Here is a 19,106-nt window from a genome sequence, read left to right on the forward strand (position 1 = left end):
TGCTGCTGTAACTTACCAACAAACCAAACTGAGCTTTAATGACACCTGGTGGCAGAGATGTTTTATCCCCAAGAAGACATAACTGAGGGGAGTGTGGCAATGGCTGTTCTACCCATTTACCCAGTTTCACCAGCTCCAATCTCCAAAAGGGAATAACCACAGGGCATTCCCACATAGCATGTGCCCACTGTATCCTTACATTTCCACTATTTCTATCATGTATCAGGCCCTTTCTAAATAGCTTTGATGAGGTGTTATAGTATCTATGTATAATTTGGTAGCGTGTTAATTTACTTCTAATATCTCTCGTGGCCCAGCCAGTACTGGATATTATATCCTGTCATGTCCCCTCTCCAATATCGTGTCTTAAGTCCGTTTTCGCACTCATCACTTTGTGTATTAATAATGGTTTTGTAGAACAATGAAGCACTGTGCATTATGTCAAAGAGCTTCTGTATCATATTTGGTTCTTTAAACCCTGTTAAGTTGGAACAGGCTCCTTAGCTGAAGGTATTTCCAGAATTCTCCCTTCACTTCCAAGTCATACTGGTCAACTAGCTCCTGATATGTCTTAAATGTGTCATCTCTATACAAATCATTAATCACACATATAGCGCTCCCCTGCCGACTATTCCAATTAAATGAATGTTTCCCTATCCGTACTTGAGTGTTATTCCATATAGAAGAATAAACTTGTCTTTATTGAGATTTTCCATCCTTTTATGCACCTGGGACCATACCCACTGGATGTTGGGGTTGGGTTTATTTCTCCATCTATTTGTCTCACCTGTGAAAGGACTTCAGAGGGTTTCAAAGGGGCTGTAATAGATTTCTCTATTTTTATCCAATCCAAGTGAGAATCGTATTGTGCCCAATGATTCACTAACTTGGCCGTTCCAAATGACAAATTATATTTTCTAGAATTGAGAGTGCCAAGCCACCGCTTTGCCTACGAGTGCATAGCCTCTTAAAGCTGGTCCTCTGCCCTTTCCCTTTCCATAAATAGTCTCTGACAATTCAATTATATTGTTGAAATATCTCGTTGGGTATATTAAGTGGTAACATCATTGATATGTAATTAAATTAAGGGACTATCACCATCTTAATGGTATTTATTTTGCCCCACAGGATGAGATTTATCATTTTCCGCCTGTCCAGATTGGTGCATGTAGGTTGCATGTTAATTTCAACAATATTCCCTAAATCTGCACTCATTTTCATCCCCAAGTACTTCACATCCTCTGAAATCCACTTGAATTGGAAAGCACAAACAACTGATGAAAAACAGGGACTCGTGTGCAACAGAGACAGAGTTGCTGGCGGTAGGTCTCAGACCATACTCCATGCATGGATGTAGATCCATGACTCCATGCCTAGAGAGTTCTCCCACACCGTTGCTGTTGTTGTTTACGTCCCTCCGCGTGCGCACGCAGAGACCGCGTGTGACGTCATACACTTCACCATCGCGAGACTGCAAACACAACATCCAGACGCATTCATCGCCATCTCCGGGCTAGGGGTGGGTGATACTGCAAATTTTGGTATCAATCCGATACCAAGTAATTACAGGGCCAGTATTGCCGATACCGATACCGATACCGATACTTTTTACTTGAAAATCTGCATGTAGCCTAAATAGGAATACTAATGTTCCTTCAACAGATACACAAAAGGGTTATTATATTCTGCCATATTCATACAGGTTTGAGGTAGGCTATGTATCTTAATATAAGTATATATTTTTGAGTTCCAGTAAAACAATTAAGATTTATTTCAACTGTCTGAATATATGATAATAGTTTAATCACTCTGCTAAAATGACATCTCTGACCACCAATTACACTTTGAAAAACAACATTAATTAATGCTGGACATAACTTTCACTTCTAGAAATTGCTACCTGGATATTGTTGAGGCTTTTGTTGAAAGGCCTCTGTCAGTGACGTCTGTCTCTGTGCCAGGGGTCTGGTTCGGGTTTGGGGAGCTCCCTCCTCCTCCTCCCTCCGTTTGCTTTGCAGCTCAGCATTAACTTTTGGGTGTGCTGCTTTTAAATGCTAGTGAACCTTAGTGAGCGGGTGGAGAGGAGCACTGCGCATAAGGACTAGATGCTGCGCTCACACAAACTCTGTGAAGAAATATGAGTGATTTGCTGAACTTATAGAAGAGAAACTACAACAAAAATATCGATCTCATCACGCTAGTATCGATCCGATACCAATACTCACGTTGGTATCGATACTATCGATATTTGGATCGATCCGCCCACCCCTACTCTGGGCATTTCAACCATGGATCTATTATAAGACCTGGATATGGCGACGCCTCTCAGCAGACACGCCGATTTTTCAGAAACTTTTTCGGCGTATGCGCCAGGCGAGCAACTCCGTTGAAATCAACGGCCGCCATTTTCCGGTCCGGTATCCAGTTATATAATACATCCATGATTTCAACCACGTGACACTGGACTCGACGCTGCCAGACTTTCACCAGTTTGTAAGCTGCCCCATCAGGAAGAACAGGACATTAGACCTCCGACTTCCAGTACAACTCCGGGCTCTGCCACATGCAGAAATACTCGGACGACACTGCGATAGTTGGCTGTATCAAGGATGGACGGGAGGGGGAGTACAGGAGCCTGGTCGAGGACTTTTTGAGGTGGTGCAGGTCCAACCATCTGCAGTTGAACACCCCCAAGACCAAGGAGATGGTGGTGGACTTCAGAAGGAAGAAACCACATCTCCAACCCCTGTCCATTGAGGGGGTCAATGTGGAGGTGGTCAGGACCTATAAATATCTGGGGCTGCAGCTGGACGACAAGCTGGACTGGACAGCAAATATGGACACTTTACACAGGAAAGGGCAGAGCCGTCTGTACTTCCTGAGAAGGCTGGGGTCCTTCAACATCTGCAAAAAACTGCTGCAAATGTTTTACTAGTCTGTGGTGGCCAGCGTCCTCTTTTATGCTGTGGTTTGCTGGGGAGGAAGAAGCAAGAAGAGAGACGCCGGTCGACTGGACAGACTGGTGAGGAGAGCTGGCTCAGTAGTGGGCACAGAGCTGGACTCTCTGGTGACAGTGGCAGAAAGAAGGACCCTGGACAAACTGCTGTCCATACTGGACAATACCCACCACCCTCTGCACAACACCTTCACCAGGCAGAGGAGTGTGTTCAGTGGCAGACTGCTGTCCCAGTCCAGCTCCACCAACAGACTCAAAAACTCTTTCGTCCCCCTGGCCATCAGACTGTACAACAGCTCTCAGTAAAGGCAGGGAGGACAATAGATAATAGACAATGGACAATTTATCTATTTGCACATCCATTTGCACTGTTTACTGTAGCTACTGTTAATTATAATTTTATATATTATATATGTGTAATGTATGTTCTGTATTTTGTATGCTACTGGACACTTGAATTTCCCTCGGGATAAATAAAGTATCTGTCTATCTATCTATCTATCTATCTATCTATCTATCTATCTATCTATCTATCTATCTATCTATCTATCTATCTATCTATCTATCTATCTCTATCATGTTCTAGAGACAGGCATGGCCTCCGACTTGTGACAATTAATTTTGTACCCAGAAATTTCTGAAAATGACTCAATCCTGCTTAAAACTAGAGGTTTAGATTTACCAGGGTCTGATATCAGTAATAAAATATAATCTGTGTACAAAAATAATTTGTGTTCATGACCCCCACCCCAGACCCCCATAATGTCTGTCTGCTCTTATTGCTACAGCAAGTCGTTCTACAAATGAAACAAAAAGCAGAGGACTAAGAGGATCTCTTTGCTTTGAGCCTCTTGGAAGGTTGAATAGAGGTGGTCATTAGTCACAACAGATGCTTTAGGTGATGAATGAATCATTTGAACCCATTTTAAAAATCCCTCCCCAAAGCCAAAAAAGTTGCCCTAATGTGAATGCTTCTGTGTATACACCTGTCAGTACAGGCGCCAGTATACCAATATATTTTTTATAATATTCTACTGGTAAGGGTCACCACTCCCTGTGATTTACCTACTTTGAGAGATAAAATTGCTTTTCTAACGTCCTGTTCTGTAATAACTTCCTCCATTTTCTTAGTCTGGTCTTCTGACAGTTTTGGGAGATTTTATTTAAAAAAGGCATAAGTTTTTCTGATGATGGATTAGCTTCCGATTTCTATGTCTGGTATAAAAATCATGAAATACATCATTAATTTCCCTAACACAAGTCACTTCATCCCCATTTTTATTTTTTTATAGCTGGTATTATATTTTTCCTGCCTTTTCTCCGCTTTTGTAAAAGTTATCTTTCAACCTGAACATTGCATATTCTACTTTTTTGCTGCATATGTCATTTAATTAGAATTCCAGTTCACACACTTGCAAAACTGCACCTGTTGTCTTGTTTTAACATTCTTTGTTGAATTCAGAAACCCAAGACTTGAGATGAAGAAAAATGTTAAATAATGGATTTTAAAAAGATGATCATTAAAAAAAAAGTATAGTAAAACTATATAAATAAATGAGGTGATGATATTTCTGTTTACTTTAGAAGTTATTATACACTGTATGCTGTGATTCTGATCTGGGAAACATTAAAGACATTCATAACCAGTCTGACAATTTTGTGTCTTTATTGAATCAGTTAACAGGAGTGAGTAACGTATACATGTTAACTATAACATAGAGAATGAGTGACATTTTAATTCTTTTAAACAATGTAAATATTCAGAATCAGATACTTCACAGAAACATAAACAAAGAGATTCTAAATTCGGATTTAGCAAAATCATTCATTAAATGCTGTTTAAAACATGACAAATCTATCTTGTACCTTGTATTAGATAAGGAACAAACTAACCTTAATCCTAACCCACTACAAACTAACCCTGACCCTGTCATGTGAAAGCTACATGTTGACTGAATGATCGTTTAACACACTGAAATACTTTGCATCAGATACGTCCCATACTGTGTTTTTTTAAGTTCTAATAATTAATTCCACATGCAAACAGAGTGATGTATAAAATAAGTATTTGAATCAGATACATCACAGAAACAAAAACTTAAATCACCCTTTAAAACAAACTTACTTAATACCACGTAAAGACTGAGTCACTTAAAAAAAAGGACTATAAATGTAAATATTTGACATCAGATCATTCACAGAAATAAACAATAAAAGTGTACGTATCAGATATTTGAAAAAAAACGTGCTTCTGTCATTTTGTTGCCTTTCACACAAAGGGTCACAAATTCAGACTCAGATCAAACTGGAAATATTTTGTATGTTCTTAACTATTAGATAAACTCCAAGTACACAAAAAGCTCTTAAAATATTGATGAGGTCAACCTTAACATACAGTGAAAGCAGATTATTATTATCTACTATGGTTGTTGCAATCTCAGTGAAAGATGAGAACTATTTGCAATGACTTTCTCTTATATCCACATTGTAAGCCATAGTGGCAAAATGTCTACATGTACTGACAATATCTTCAACCTTGTCATCTTGTATACTGTATATGACTTTTTCTTATTTTGAGTGAAGAAAATCACATATGCATATAGATTTTTTTTAAAAGACACAAACAAAATGAATGAATTATGAGTAAATAAACATCAACTTTAAAAACACAACTTTCTGTCTGATTGCGGCAATGCAATATGCAGTAGTATGTAATACCAATGAAGCGTGTGTAAAAAAAAAAAAATATTTGACGTCAGAAATATCACAGAAACAAAAACAAACTTATCATCCTTAATCGGCAAAACAACTTTCTGTCCTACCGTGTAAAGACTGACTTTTAAAAAAGTACACTAAGTGTAAATATTTGACATCAGGAATTCCACATAAACAATGAAAGACTATATGTCAGATATTTGACAAAAAGAAAAACTATTTTCTGTCACTCTGTTAACTGCACATCTTTTTCAGTGGCAATACAATGACATTCATCAATCACACAAAGATTATAGATTAAACTCAGATCAAACTGGAAATATTTGTATGTTCTTCACATGTTAAATGACTCAGCGTGTAAAATAGCTCTTGAAGATGTAGATGCAGTCAGCATTACATACAAACAGTGATTATTACAGCAGATTATGTTTATGTTTATTGCAACCTCAGCTAAAGTTAAGCAGTATTGCAATGATTTTCTTTTATATCCACATTGTAAGCCAAAGTGGCCAAATGTCTGTGTACAGACAATATCTTCTACCTTGTCATCTTGTATAAAGTATGTGACTGTTTCTAATTCTCTACTCTTCTAAATATCTATGAAAGGTAGATGTGTACCTTTGTACATGTGAGGAATGTTAGTACTCTCATTTGATGTTGAATGTCTTTTTCAGACTCTCCTCTGCCTGCTCGTATGTGATATTTTTCCAAGTTACTGGAATATCAGCAGCCTTTGCATTATATGCTTCAGCAAACTTGTCATTGAACTTTGCCAGCACATATTTCCAGTAGTCTGATGCCTGAAGGCTTGCATCTGGAGCAATTTTCCAGTCTGGGAAAATTTCTGTGTAACGCTTGTAAGGGTGGTATTCACCATTTGTGGCAGCGCAGCGAAAACGCGTGTCACTGACCACCGAAGAAGAGCAAATGTCAATGGCAAGTTTTTCTGAACTACTCCATCTGAATCCACCGAGACCATTTGGTCGATGTAGTGAAGTTTGGTGCTCTATATGTTCTCCTCCTCCTGCCTCACAAGGTGCTGTGCAGAATGGACACTGTTTACCACAGCCGATCATTTGTGACAAAAGCTCCCTCTGAGGATTCACATGAAGAGATTCTAGTTTCATTTGGATGCTTGTTTCTTCAAACTCCTTCCTAAGATCTTGTTCCATGTCCTTCACACACTCAGTGAGCCAGTTAGCAAACTGTTCCTGGTCAGCATTGTTCAGGATCATGAAAGCACCAAGAGCATCCTGGGAAATGACCAGTTTATCACCAAGTTCCTGACAGACATTTTCAACAAATGTCTTCAGGTTGCATTTTTTTCCTGTTTTAGCTTTGTTGATAGCAATATTTATGCTGTTGATTCTTGACTGGAGATGTTGATCTTCAAACATTGTAAGCTGATTTGAGAAGTGTCCCACTATGCGGTCATAAACCCATTTGTTGGCATACTCCTTATATGAGCAAATGTAGCTCTGATACTTCTTAAAGTCCTTCTTTGAGAGCAAATCCAGTAAAATTGAATACTGGAAGAACATTCGTGTGCTGAACTCAAACTTTGTCCTCATTTCACCAATGATATCAGGACCCAAGGAACGATTGATGAAGGCTTCCACTGCAGGCCTCAAGCAGCATTCTGTGAATTCTTCTGCTTTCTTCTGGCACTGGTCTCGTTCATCGAACACATCTTTAAAACCAGCACGAAACTTCTCTTTGTTTTGATTCAGACATCTGTAGGGATCCTTCTCATGTAGGAAATCTTCATGCATTTTCTGAAACTGTCTGGCTGCAAATCCACAGATGTGCTGTTTAAGAGAAACTTCAAACTCGATCTCTATCTTCACATTCTGATTGTTTTGCAGCTTCTCATCAATCATGCGTAGGATCTCCTGGATGTAAGTGTCATGGTAATTGTTTTTTCTTTTCACTTTGTCAGTCACAATCTCTGTGCAGTCCATGATGATGCGGTCAGCTATCTTTTGTAAAGTCGTTACGTGATCTTCAACATTAAACCATTTGCTGAGTTTGTGTTGACACCGCTGGAAAAATCCTTCCACGGCATATTTGAAAGGCACCTGTCCACAATCCTGCAGCCTTTTTTGACTCAACAGGTCACATGCTAGACTCCCCTTATGTGACAGATTTGCTCTCAGGTAGTGGGACACATTTGCGGTGACATTTGTGGCCTTTGGCTTGGAATAAGATACCTCATTCACTGCTTTATTCCACATCTTATCAAATTCTTTGTCCAGCTCCTTGTCTGTCATCTTGACCTTTTGTTTCCGACATTCTTCAATCAATGCACATACTCTCTTCTCTATCTGTTTTGTGTGCTTCTCCTTGATTCTGTCAATTTCTGCCATTCCCTGTCTGATGTCAGCTGCTGCTGTGAGCTGATTGAACACAGAGTTCTCCATTTCTCGTCGAAGCCTCTTTGCACTGTTCACAAAGTCTTCTCTGTATCCTTCAACTAGATAGACGTGACCCTCTGTTTGCTTGAAGTACTCTGCCAGATTTTCAAGAATCTTTGTCTCCCATTTAGACAGCTCAGTGCAAGCTTCGCTTTTCAAATGAGTGAGAAAATCTGACATGTTAGATGTCTCAGATTTTCCAGCAGCTGTGCCAAAGTTGTAAATTCTTGTGTCAGCTTCTGTTACCCAGGTGTACATCTCTTTTTTGAATTCCCATTCCCATTTGTTGCATTTTGTGCACAGCCTCATGTATGCATCAGCCACCAGGCTGTTTCTGAAGCTGAAGATGAAGTTTTCATGCTTCACTGCATTCCACAGGCTTTTCACCCACTCTGTAAACTCCAAGATTTTATTAGCAGACGACTCACAACTTCCTAACATTTGGATAATGTTTTTCTTGAGCTCATAAACGGCCTCACTGTACCCTGCATTGACTGGTGCCATTGGTGGGTTTCCATTCCAGAGACCAGGAACGTACCAGTTCCCAGTGTCTGGACTGTACTCCATCACATCAGTGAAGCTCTTGTTCTCCTCTTTCTTTTCCATTTTGGCTGCTGCCTGCGTCATCTCGTTTAACTGCTGCAAGAGCAGTTTCCTGTCTCGTAAGTTCTTCTCATGGGCTGAAACATCTGACACATTCTGGTGAACAAACTGACATTTGGGCTTTTTGCCCACCTCTGTCATCCTGAGAAAAGCATGCACCACTATTTGTAGGATGTCTTTCATTTCTGTTGAGTTCTCCATTGCAACATTGATAATGGTGATATCACTCAGCCCCACAACAAGTGTTGCAAGCTCATTGTCGTGCTCGTGGCTGTTGTCCAGTTGTGCGAGTTCTGGTGACTTTAAGCCCTCAGTGTCAATGATCACAATGAAGTCACAGCTGAGAGCTTTTTTAACATTGTCATTGACTCTGATGAGCAACATGAAGGCACCTCGAGTGCATCGACCACTGCTGACTGCAAACTGCACTCCAAACATGGTGTTGAGGAGAGTGGACTTCCCTGTGCTCTGAACTCCAAGAACTGTGACCACCAGTATCTTGTTCTTAGGAGACACCAGGTCATTGAGCTGAGAGAGAACATCACTCACCCATCTGAGAGGTATGTTGGATGCATCTCCATCTACAAGCTCAAGGGGAAATCCATCAAGCAACAATCCTGCACATAGTTTAGGCAGATGCTGTAACTGTTGACGTGATTGGTCAGTTTCTGGAAGGGAGAGTGAAGCTTCATAGATCTGACCCATTTCACGGAAGAAGTGTTCAGTCCCCAGTGAGCTGTTGGAAAGCTGTCTGTCAATCTCTTTGATTTCCTCTTTGTTCTCAGAATTTTCTGATTTTTCTTTGTACTGCTCCCTGAGGTCAGACAGTTTTTCTCGAGACAAGTTATCGAGTTTCATTCGCATCCATTTCAGGAAATAGGATCTCTCTGTCCCTGGGCTTGATATTGCATTGATGAAACATGTCATTGCATTTGACATGTCATGAGAGTTCTGTTCTTTCCGAAGTTTTTCTTTCTCTACCTGAAGATCACTTTTGTAGTTTTCTATGTTTTCAGACCCAACTTTTCGAAGCCGAAATTCTTCCTTCTCTAAGCGAGACAGTTCCTTCCATATTTGGCCTTGCAAGGGTAGCTGAGTTTCTTTATATTTCAGGATGTCTTGAATTTCTGCAGTGATGGCATCAGCATTGTTCTTGGCATTCTGGCACTCTGGACAGTCCTCATCAACCCAGATTCCCAGATCATGGGCAATGTTAGCCATCTGCTCGATTCTCATCTTCCTCTTTGAGCTCTGAAATACATCTCTAACTGTGATTCGCAATTTTTTGACAAAGTCTGCGTCATTCATGTGCTTAGCTTTCAGAAGGATGTTGTTGTTAGTCAAGCTCAACTTGGTAGCTACCTTTTTAAGAGCATCCTTACTGGAGTGATTGCTTTGATGGTTACCCACCAAGAAGATCTCTGCCTTGTGTTGTTGGTTCATAAGCAGCTCACAGTCAGAGTCCAGTTTGTCAAAGAACACAAAAACTGCTGCAGATGTCTGACACAAAAAAGAAAATTGTGTTTCAAATGAAGCAATGTCCCCACGAAGGTTAGCTACAGCTACTGGCTCACTGAAAATGTCCATGTTTTTGTTCCCACAAGGAAGGTACCAAGAAATTTCAGCCAATCCATTGGATATTCTCCTTGGACTGTCACCACACTCCATGTTAGAGTGAACAAAGGTGTCATGGTACTGCTGAGAATTGCTCAGAAGCTTGTTGAGGATCTCTGACTTGGACAAGGAGCACTCACCCAGTCTCACAAAAGATATCATTGGAAGTTCAGAGACAACAATTCTGTCTTCAATAAAGCCCCTGGATTCTGAAAGTGACTGAGGTCTGTGCTTTTTAACAATGTCTCTCATGGCCCAAAGCATGAGTGTGCACTGCTTTGTGTCACAATCAGGGAGCAGCAGGGGCACAGAAAACTGACACATGGACATTTTTAGAGTCATTTCCTGCTGTACAAAACCATCAGAGCACAGGAAGAGAGCAGTGATTATGTCAAGGGGGTTCAACATATCATCTGATTGCTGACTACTGAACAGATTATCAAGATCTAATTCTGTCTTTCCTGATGCACCATCACAGGCAGACTCACAACCAGATACACATTTCACATTCCTAGCTGTCACATTAACCATCATCAGTTTCTTTAGAAAATACCATGGAAGGTCTGAATTGCACTTGGCAGGTTCATCAGTGATGGTCTTCTCCTCAATCTGAAGTACTGTGCTCAGCGACAACTTCTCTTTGTAGAGCTGCTCCAACCCCAGATGCTCCAATAAACTCTCCAGTTGTTTCTCTGTGGATATAAAGATGTTTGTTACTTCTAGCTGTGTTATAGGTGTCAAATCGTATTGACACATGAATGAATGCATCTTTGCATGCTGAGATGTTAGGAAATTCTGCCTGCTGCACAATTTTGCATCTCGTCTTTTCATTGGAGCTGTAGTATGCTACATACGTCACAATAGGATTACAAAAGAAATTCAAATGTAAAAGCACCAAATTACTCAAACACTTTCTTGTTGAATCTTTGTAATGAATCTGTCCATCCACTTAACACTTGAGTCCAGAGCAATTATTATTATATTAAATCTAGTTCTATTTTAAGACAACAAATCCAATTTTATAATAAAACGAGATCCCTGCAATTTTCACAAAATGTATTAATGTAAGGAAAATGTGTAATCATAATCAAATATACTGTAAGTATATATAGTATAACCACTGCATATTGTTAAGGGGTGATACCATTTAAAAGTATGACGTTTATCCTTTGTACAACCAATAAAAAGTTCCTTTGAGTTAATTTTGTCAAATCAATTTCCATGTTTGTTTTGATGAAATTCTACTATTTTGTCTGTCATCAAACAGTTGTGATGAGCTGATGATTTACATCACCATTTATTGTAATTTATTAGGAAACAAAGATTTCATTGTACTGTTTTTAAAGGTTTTTTCAAACTGTAACTTTGAATCACCTTCTCCACATAGATAGCCAACGGTATTTGAAACTAAGAACTTGGAACTTGAAATTGTCACACAGTATTATAACTGATATGTTATACATTTAAGAAGGGGTGTAACAAATCAATAATATGAATTGGAAAATGGTTTTAAAGTTAAAGATACAACTACACCAATACGCGGACCTCTGGAATGTACCGTGAACTGGTCGATGGCCTAATTTTAAAGTTATGAATCGGTTGAGTGAAGCAGCTATGCTGCTACTTCCTCACAGCATTTTCAAACTCTCGTAAAAGTTCAAAGGTCAGCGCGAGACTCTTGCAAGATGCGGCACAGAAACGTTAACGTAGCATTGCCAAGGAAACAAAAGCAACATGTACGACAATTTACAATTTACAATATTTACAATGCACCGTCAAATCAAAAATCAAAAGTTTGGAAATGATTTGGATTTTTTAAGAAGGACGGAAAGTTGGATAAAAAAAACAGGCCGTTTTTAAGCTAGGTAGAACAGCGTTTAAGTACATTGGTAGCATGTACAGTATCATAGCATTCACCTGGTGAAACCTGTGCAGACGACGAGGATGCTAGTAAAGCTAGCACTAGCAAGAACACGCAAGACAGACTTTTTCAAGGCACCACTCGGCGAGGTCTAAGCGATGAAACTGGCTATAGATGCTGTGATTACCTAAGGACAACTTGTCTGTTTTTCTACACATTATCATTAGCTGTATTCTGTGACTGCTGATAGTGCTGCACACTATTTACTGTCATTGTCTGCTGAAATGATGTGTTGAATTGAACCATACTGCACACCATTTATTGTTTACTGACAGTTGCAGCACAGTGCACACTGTTAAGTCAATCCAACTTTTGAGTTTGTTATCTGAAGTAAACATTTTTATACATTGATTATTACTAGGAAGCAGAGGATACAGTCAGGGACATCAAGTTCAGAGAGGTCCAATGCAGGCGGATCCAGCTCAGAGAGACCCTGCTCATGGAGATCCAGAGAACAGGATAGTTTTTCCTCAGATCCAGCATGAGACAAGAGATGTCTTTTTTATACACTGAGGTATAAGCAGATTAAGATAAAGATATACATAATAGTAAGAAAAATACATAGGATTCCCTGGTCTTATGAAATATCTATTTGAAGGTAAGCAATGCCACTTTTATAGAACTGGCTTATTCTAATTTATAATATGAAATGAATGTCTACATGAAACAAAGAATTGTGTCGGATTGTGTCGTATTGTACCGAAACCGTATCATATCGAATTGGATTGTATCAATAAAAAGTATCCCTGAATAAATGGATACAAACCCCTACAGTTAAGGTTATGGCTTCTGTTTACATCTCTGGCAGTTTCTTTGGTAATGAGAATGCAAGAGAGGACGAGAACCTTTGTTAATGTCAGACTCAGCTTGCAAAGCTGTGGCTATTTCCTGGAAGCTGTATGTACCAATGTAGACCTGGTACATTTTGAAATTTGCTTGGTAATTTTTTTGCCATCACTATGTTGGGAATTGATGGTAGGGCAGGTGTGGTTATTAGAAATTAATAATTATTGATAATAATTATTAAAATTAAATAAATATTTTTTCAAATCGTTAAAACGGGGCACCACCCTGGAATCAGGCACTAATAACCAGACCAAAATTAGTTTAAAAAGAAGGGTTCACTTTTAATGTAAATATTTATTAAATATTTACAATTAAAGGAACGGTGAAGGAAATGAATCCGAGCACTGACCATCACAACCAGTAAATGCCACAAAACATGCACAAAATAATCACAGAAAACTGCTATGTACTTCATTATTGTTAGCAAATTGATCAAATCAATAATACTTTCAATAAACAAAAATCGATCACTCAACCAAAGCAGCTAAACTATGAAACGAAACTAAGACAAACTCAAGCAAAAAATAAACAAACAAGCATGAGATGTGGATGTGTGTGTGTGTGTGTGTGTGTGTGTGTGTGTGTGTGTGTGTGTGTCCGAGAGACAAAGAAAGAGGAGTCAAGATGGCGGTTGCAGTCAAAGAAATAAGATGGCGGTCACGCTCTCTTGGAGGGTGACGTCACGGAGTGTTCCGTTGAAAGGACTACAAAAATGGCCGAACAGGAATTGGGGAACTCACGTTCGTTCCACTACTAAAATGACCGAAACATGACTTGGAGAAGTCACGTGTGGATACGCATTCAAAAATGATAATGATTTTGCTGAATCATGTGTCTAGAATTCCAAAAATGGTGGACGTGAACACGTCACCTAAAGGTAGTCAATTGAACGAACGCGCGAGATTTGAACAACGGCAATGGTTACACAACCGTTGGTTTCATGTGCGCTTTGATTGCACACGAGATGAATTTGGAGGGAGAGTGACCTACTGTTCCACAAAGGTAGTCGTGCTACCACAAGGCGTCTGTCTCTGAATCATAAAAGGGAGATATCACGAGACACACGTATCTTATGTTATAGCAAGGTCATCAACCATAAGTCTCCAACAGGTCGCTCATAAGATTACGTGTGTGTACGCGTAACCCCTTATGTGTGTGTACATGTACATGTGGGTTAGTTAGAGATAGAGAGAGAGAAAGAGGAAGGCAAAGACAAAAGGCTAACGCCCTTAGCGGCGGCTAACACTTCCGCTCCACAGAGTGGAGAGGCTCAAATCAGCTCGTGATGAGCGAAAAGGAGAAGCAAACAATATGTTTTACAACGTAAAACTAACAGCAATTAAAAGGGGACACGGCGGTATAAAAACAATCTAATGATATTAAACACAACACACACAGATTAGTCAGTCAGTGGAGTGTATTGAAGTACATATGCTCACACATACTATGCATACTCATACTCACACACTATGTTTTTTCAACAATCAAAACTACTGTGTGTGTGTGTGTGTTTAATGATATGTGTAAAAGAGCTGTATGATTTAAAGGTTGCATGTGGTGGATGAAGGTGACTGGACCATAGAATTCCTAACTGGGGTGCACATTCAAACACGCAGGATCCAAGAAAGCCATTTAACCGTTTAGTGGTATGAGTTGGAATTGTTTGGTCAAATGGAAGGAAGGATGATTATCTGTACAACAAACAAACATAAATCAATACACCGCCACGTAGCCTACCATAAACTAGAATTATAAACAAAGTATTAAAAACCCATTTAAAAGAATGAGATGTGTTGCTTTGTTTGTTTGTTTAAAGCAAAACAAACACTGTTCTGTCCTCAATGCGTCCCATGCATGTGTTGACAGACACTCTACTCCAAACAAGACTCTGGGTATCATTTTTGCCAGGTTTATTGCTGAAGCAAAGGTGAAACTAAAAGGAAAATAAACAAATAATCTTAAAATTGAGAATATTACATTTCTTCAGATGCATAAACTATGAAATAAACAATTCTACATCTTATCTGTACACCATATCAACCAAAAACTACTGGGCTAACAAACATACTATGCTAGAAGGAAATTTCAGGTGAAATACGTTTCTAATGAGCATACAATGGAAAATTTGCCGCTTAAAACATCAGCCCATGACAATAAAAAACACAAACATATTAATACGTACCGACAATGCAACTCAAAACAAGCCGTATGCTGGTGTGTAGGGCTGAACGATTTAAGGAAAAGATCTAATTGCGATTTTTCTGGCAGATATTGCGATTTCGATTTGATTCACGATTTCCTTCAAATCAAGCTTCAGTGCAATATTCACAATGTACAGTAACATTGTAACATTAAATGCTATTACTCTAATGCAACGATGAAAACTAAAGTTAAAAATTGCTTCCAAATGTATTTATTAACAAGAAGCACAGCTGATGGCTGCAGTTACCCTAACGGCCGCAACGGTCGTCGTGTCACTATTGAGTCTTATTTCTTGATCCTGCCCCAAGTTCCTTTAAATAAAATACAAAACCGGTGTCCCGGTGTGGCTGCTCTTATCATACGGAGTTACACAAAAGATGCTGTAATTGTAGTCTGTTTGCTACAGTGGGCCTGAGTATCATTTTCACCGGACTTTTCACTGGACTGTTTCGTCATGCACTCGTCATGCAAATGCCTGTGGTGATTTTTCAAGTGCCGGTATAAATTGGTTGTGTTTCCGCTGGATGTTGCAACTTTAGCGCGACAGGTTTTGTATGGAGCTAAATCGGGGTCAAATGTTTTGTACTTGAAAAAGTAAAATTTGAAACTGAAATGTCAAGTTTTGATCTTGAATTTTGAAAAATACATCAACGTATTCAAAATAAAAATAAATGTACAAAAAGTTTTTTCAGGTTAAAAATAATTATGATCAACTCTGGTAATTCTTTTGAATAAATCATTTATTTTCATTTTCCACTTTCATATGTTTTGATATTTGGGATCTTATTTCTTTCAGTTGCATGTTTTATCTTTTCAGATTCAGATCTTAGTTTTTTTTACAGTTTCAAATCTTTCTTTTTCAGTTTCAGACTTTTGACCCTGATCTAGCGTGGGGGCGTGGCATCAACTGAGAGGGGTGTGGAATCATGACAGACAGCTCAACCAAAAGGCTACAGACCTTCCCCTATCATGTTGCCTTCAGGGAACGTAGGATCTAAAACGATTCGGCTACGCCACATGATTGGCAGTGAAAAAACTGCTGTCAGTGACAAACTTCCATTTGCACACCATGCACGAATATCCTGCACGGCTAAAACTGTTTGAATTTCCCAGGCTGTTTAGATGTGAGATGTGGAAGCTGTTTTAGACAGTACTGAGGACCAATTGTAGTACAGGAGCGACAAAATCACGCCAGATTGTGCACAGACGCCCACACTTTAAGTACTGAAATGTCCGGCACGTAGCACTGGACCCAGCACACAGGTGAGAAAAGTAAGGTTGGGAAATCGTGATAAATATCAAAATGAGAGGTCATTTTGTGGTTTTTTCAGCACCCCATGCATTCCTGCAACCACTAAACAGCACTACCTTTATTCAAATTAACAGCATTATCTGTGTTTTTCACGCAGTACATAGGCTAACGTTACTACCTACTACTGCGTTAGCAGCTACTCGATGCTAACATTAGCCCTGTGCTTAACCTCTAGCTTTGACAATTCTCCACTTAAAAGATGTCAGAAACATTGTATGTTGTTACAAAACGACCTCTCATTTTGATATTTATCACGATTTCCCAACCTTACTTTTCTCACCTGTGTGCTGGGTCCAGCGGGTGAGCCAGCAGAACCAGACGCCATTGCCAGCGGACACTGCGAGGCATTCACAGTGCTACGTGGAAATCGGACATTTCAGTACTTAAAGTGTGGCGTGATTTTGTCGCTCCTGTACTACAATTGGTCCTCAGTACTGTCTAAAACAGCTTCCCCATCTCACATCTAAACAGCCTGGGAAATTCAAACAGTTTTAGCCGTGCAGGATATTCGTGCATGGTGTGCAAATGGAAGTTTGTCACTGACAGCAGTTTGTTCACTGCCAATCATGTGGCGTAGCCGAATCGTTTTAGATCCTACGTTCCCTGAAGGCAACATGATAGGGGAAGGTCTGTAGTCTTTTGGTTGAGCTGTCTGTCATGATTCCACACCTCTCTCAGTTGATGCCACGCCCCCACGCTAGATCAGAGTCAAAAGTCTGAAACTGAAAAAGAAAGATCTGAAACTGAAAAAAAGATTTGAAACTGTAAAAAAAACTAAGATCTGAATCTGAAAAGATAAAACATGCAACTGAAAGAAATAGGATCCCAAATATCAAAACATATGAAAGTGAAAAATGAAAATAAATGATTTATTCAAAAGAATTACCAGAGTTGATCATAATTATTTTTAACCTGAAAAAACTTTTTGCACATTTATTTTTATTTTGAATACATTGATGTATTTTTCAAAATTCAAGATCAAAACTTGAAATTTCAGTTTCAAATTTTACTTTTTCAAGTACAAAACATTTGACCCCGATTTAGCTCCATAGTTTTGCACAGTACCTGGTGCACGTCTGCAGCCTCAAACCCGAAATACTCCCAAATGACCAACGTGCTTTTTTTCTTGGGGATTAAATCCCCTAACTCCGCTTCTGGTCCAGCTGGAGCCATTTCAGAACACGTTAAGGAGCAGGTTAATACTGATTGGCCAGCGTGACCTGTCCACGAGTAGCATGCCACTTCTGATCGGTGAGCTTGGCAGGATGGTAGAGAGACGGCATGTATGTGTAAAATAGTTGACACAACAGATCCTGGGTCAGTCAGGAGCACTGCAAAAACCGCAGCTTTGGCGATCACATGATCGCGTTGTCTGAAATCGCAATTTCAATCAGAAAACGATAAATCATTCAGCCCTACTGGTGTGGCTGACCATCACTGAAAGCTGGCAAAACGAGCTATTCTGTTACTTTGTTCTCACTTCCTGGATAAAGTTCAATTCAACATTGACAAACACCAACCGCTAAACTAAAATCGGCCAGTAGGTGGCAGTACTGCGCTTTTAATATGTTCCCATTCAAGTAGAACACAACGAAATAAAAGAAATTAAATACATCAAGTCTTTTTTACCACTACCACACTGAATCTTATAAACTAAACATAACAAACACGTCTCATCTGTTTAAATGTGTTTTTTATGTCTTTGTGGCGTTATGTTTTGAGCCCTGTCACTATGTGACGGACAATAACGTTTTTTGAATCTTGAATCATTAGCTAGCAACATCATCACTAGCAAACAAACATGTCGGTGTCGTGGAACTTTTTCGGAGTAAATGAGACAAATAAAACACAAGCCATCTGCAATCTATGCAACGGGAGCATCTGCAAAAAGTTTCAACACGACAATGACGTCATTGATCAGATCGGTGAATTAAGACATTACGGCCGATCTATTGTCAATACAGAAAACAAAACAAAACAAAAAAAAACATTACGGCCGATCTCACAAATTGCATAAAATGCAAAATATCGGCCGATCAGATCGGTGGAAAGCCTAGTTCTGTGTGCCCCTAACACATCCAAAAACACAAACTAGAGTTCTCAATGGGCATGAAAATTACAACCCAACCCGACGCAGCCCGACATACCGGCATTAATTGTCTGCCTGAAGCCGTGTCGTCACTGGCCTGGCTGACACTAGCCGCGCTGACCTTCGCCCCTCCACCATGGGAAAGCTCTGTTAACTTGCCGCATTTTTTTGGCTGCATCCTGTATTAATCTTTTTTTCTTTTTTGCCCTTAATTTTTCTGCTCCACACATCTCTTTCTTCGGCATCTGTCTTTTTTAGCATTTTTGCTAATTTGAATTTATCCCGCTCCTCTTTCTTTTTTTTCTTTTTTTTAAACAGGAAAATAACTCCTTCTGCAGGCGGTGAAAGAGGCTGGTTGCACAGCGTCTTTTCTGGATCCGGAGCGTGTTTGGTAAACACGGCGCAATTTTGGCTCATCCAGCAAGATGAAAGAC

The 19,106-nt window shown here is 39.5% G+C and overlaps 1 protein-coding gene across 1 annotated transcript in view; it reads right to left on the bottom strand.

Moving 5' to 3' along the window:
* Window positions 1-4,605: 4,605 nt before the first annotated feature.
* The window catches only part of LOC141003375 (interferon-induced very large GTPase 1-like), a 29,332-nt gene continuing 14,831 nt past the window's right edge, over window positions 4,606-19,106 (bottom strand). Inside the window, exon 8 of the mRNA XM_073474699.1 lies at window positions 4,606-10,994. Within this exon, the coding sequence (XP_073330800.1) occupies window positions 6,319-10,994 (4,676 nt within the window). The 3' untranslated portion in view covers window positions 4,606-6,318. The remainder of the gene's footprint in view (window positions 10,995-19,106) is intronic.

The sequence above is a fragment of the Pagrus major genome, chromosome 10, assembly GCF_040436345.1.
Source record: "Pagrus major chromosome 10, Pma_NU_1.0".
In the NCBI taxonomy this organism is placed as follows: domain Eukaryota; kingdom Metazoa; phylum Chordata; class Actinopteri; order Spariformes; family Sparidae; genus Pagrus; species Pagrus major.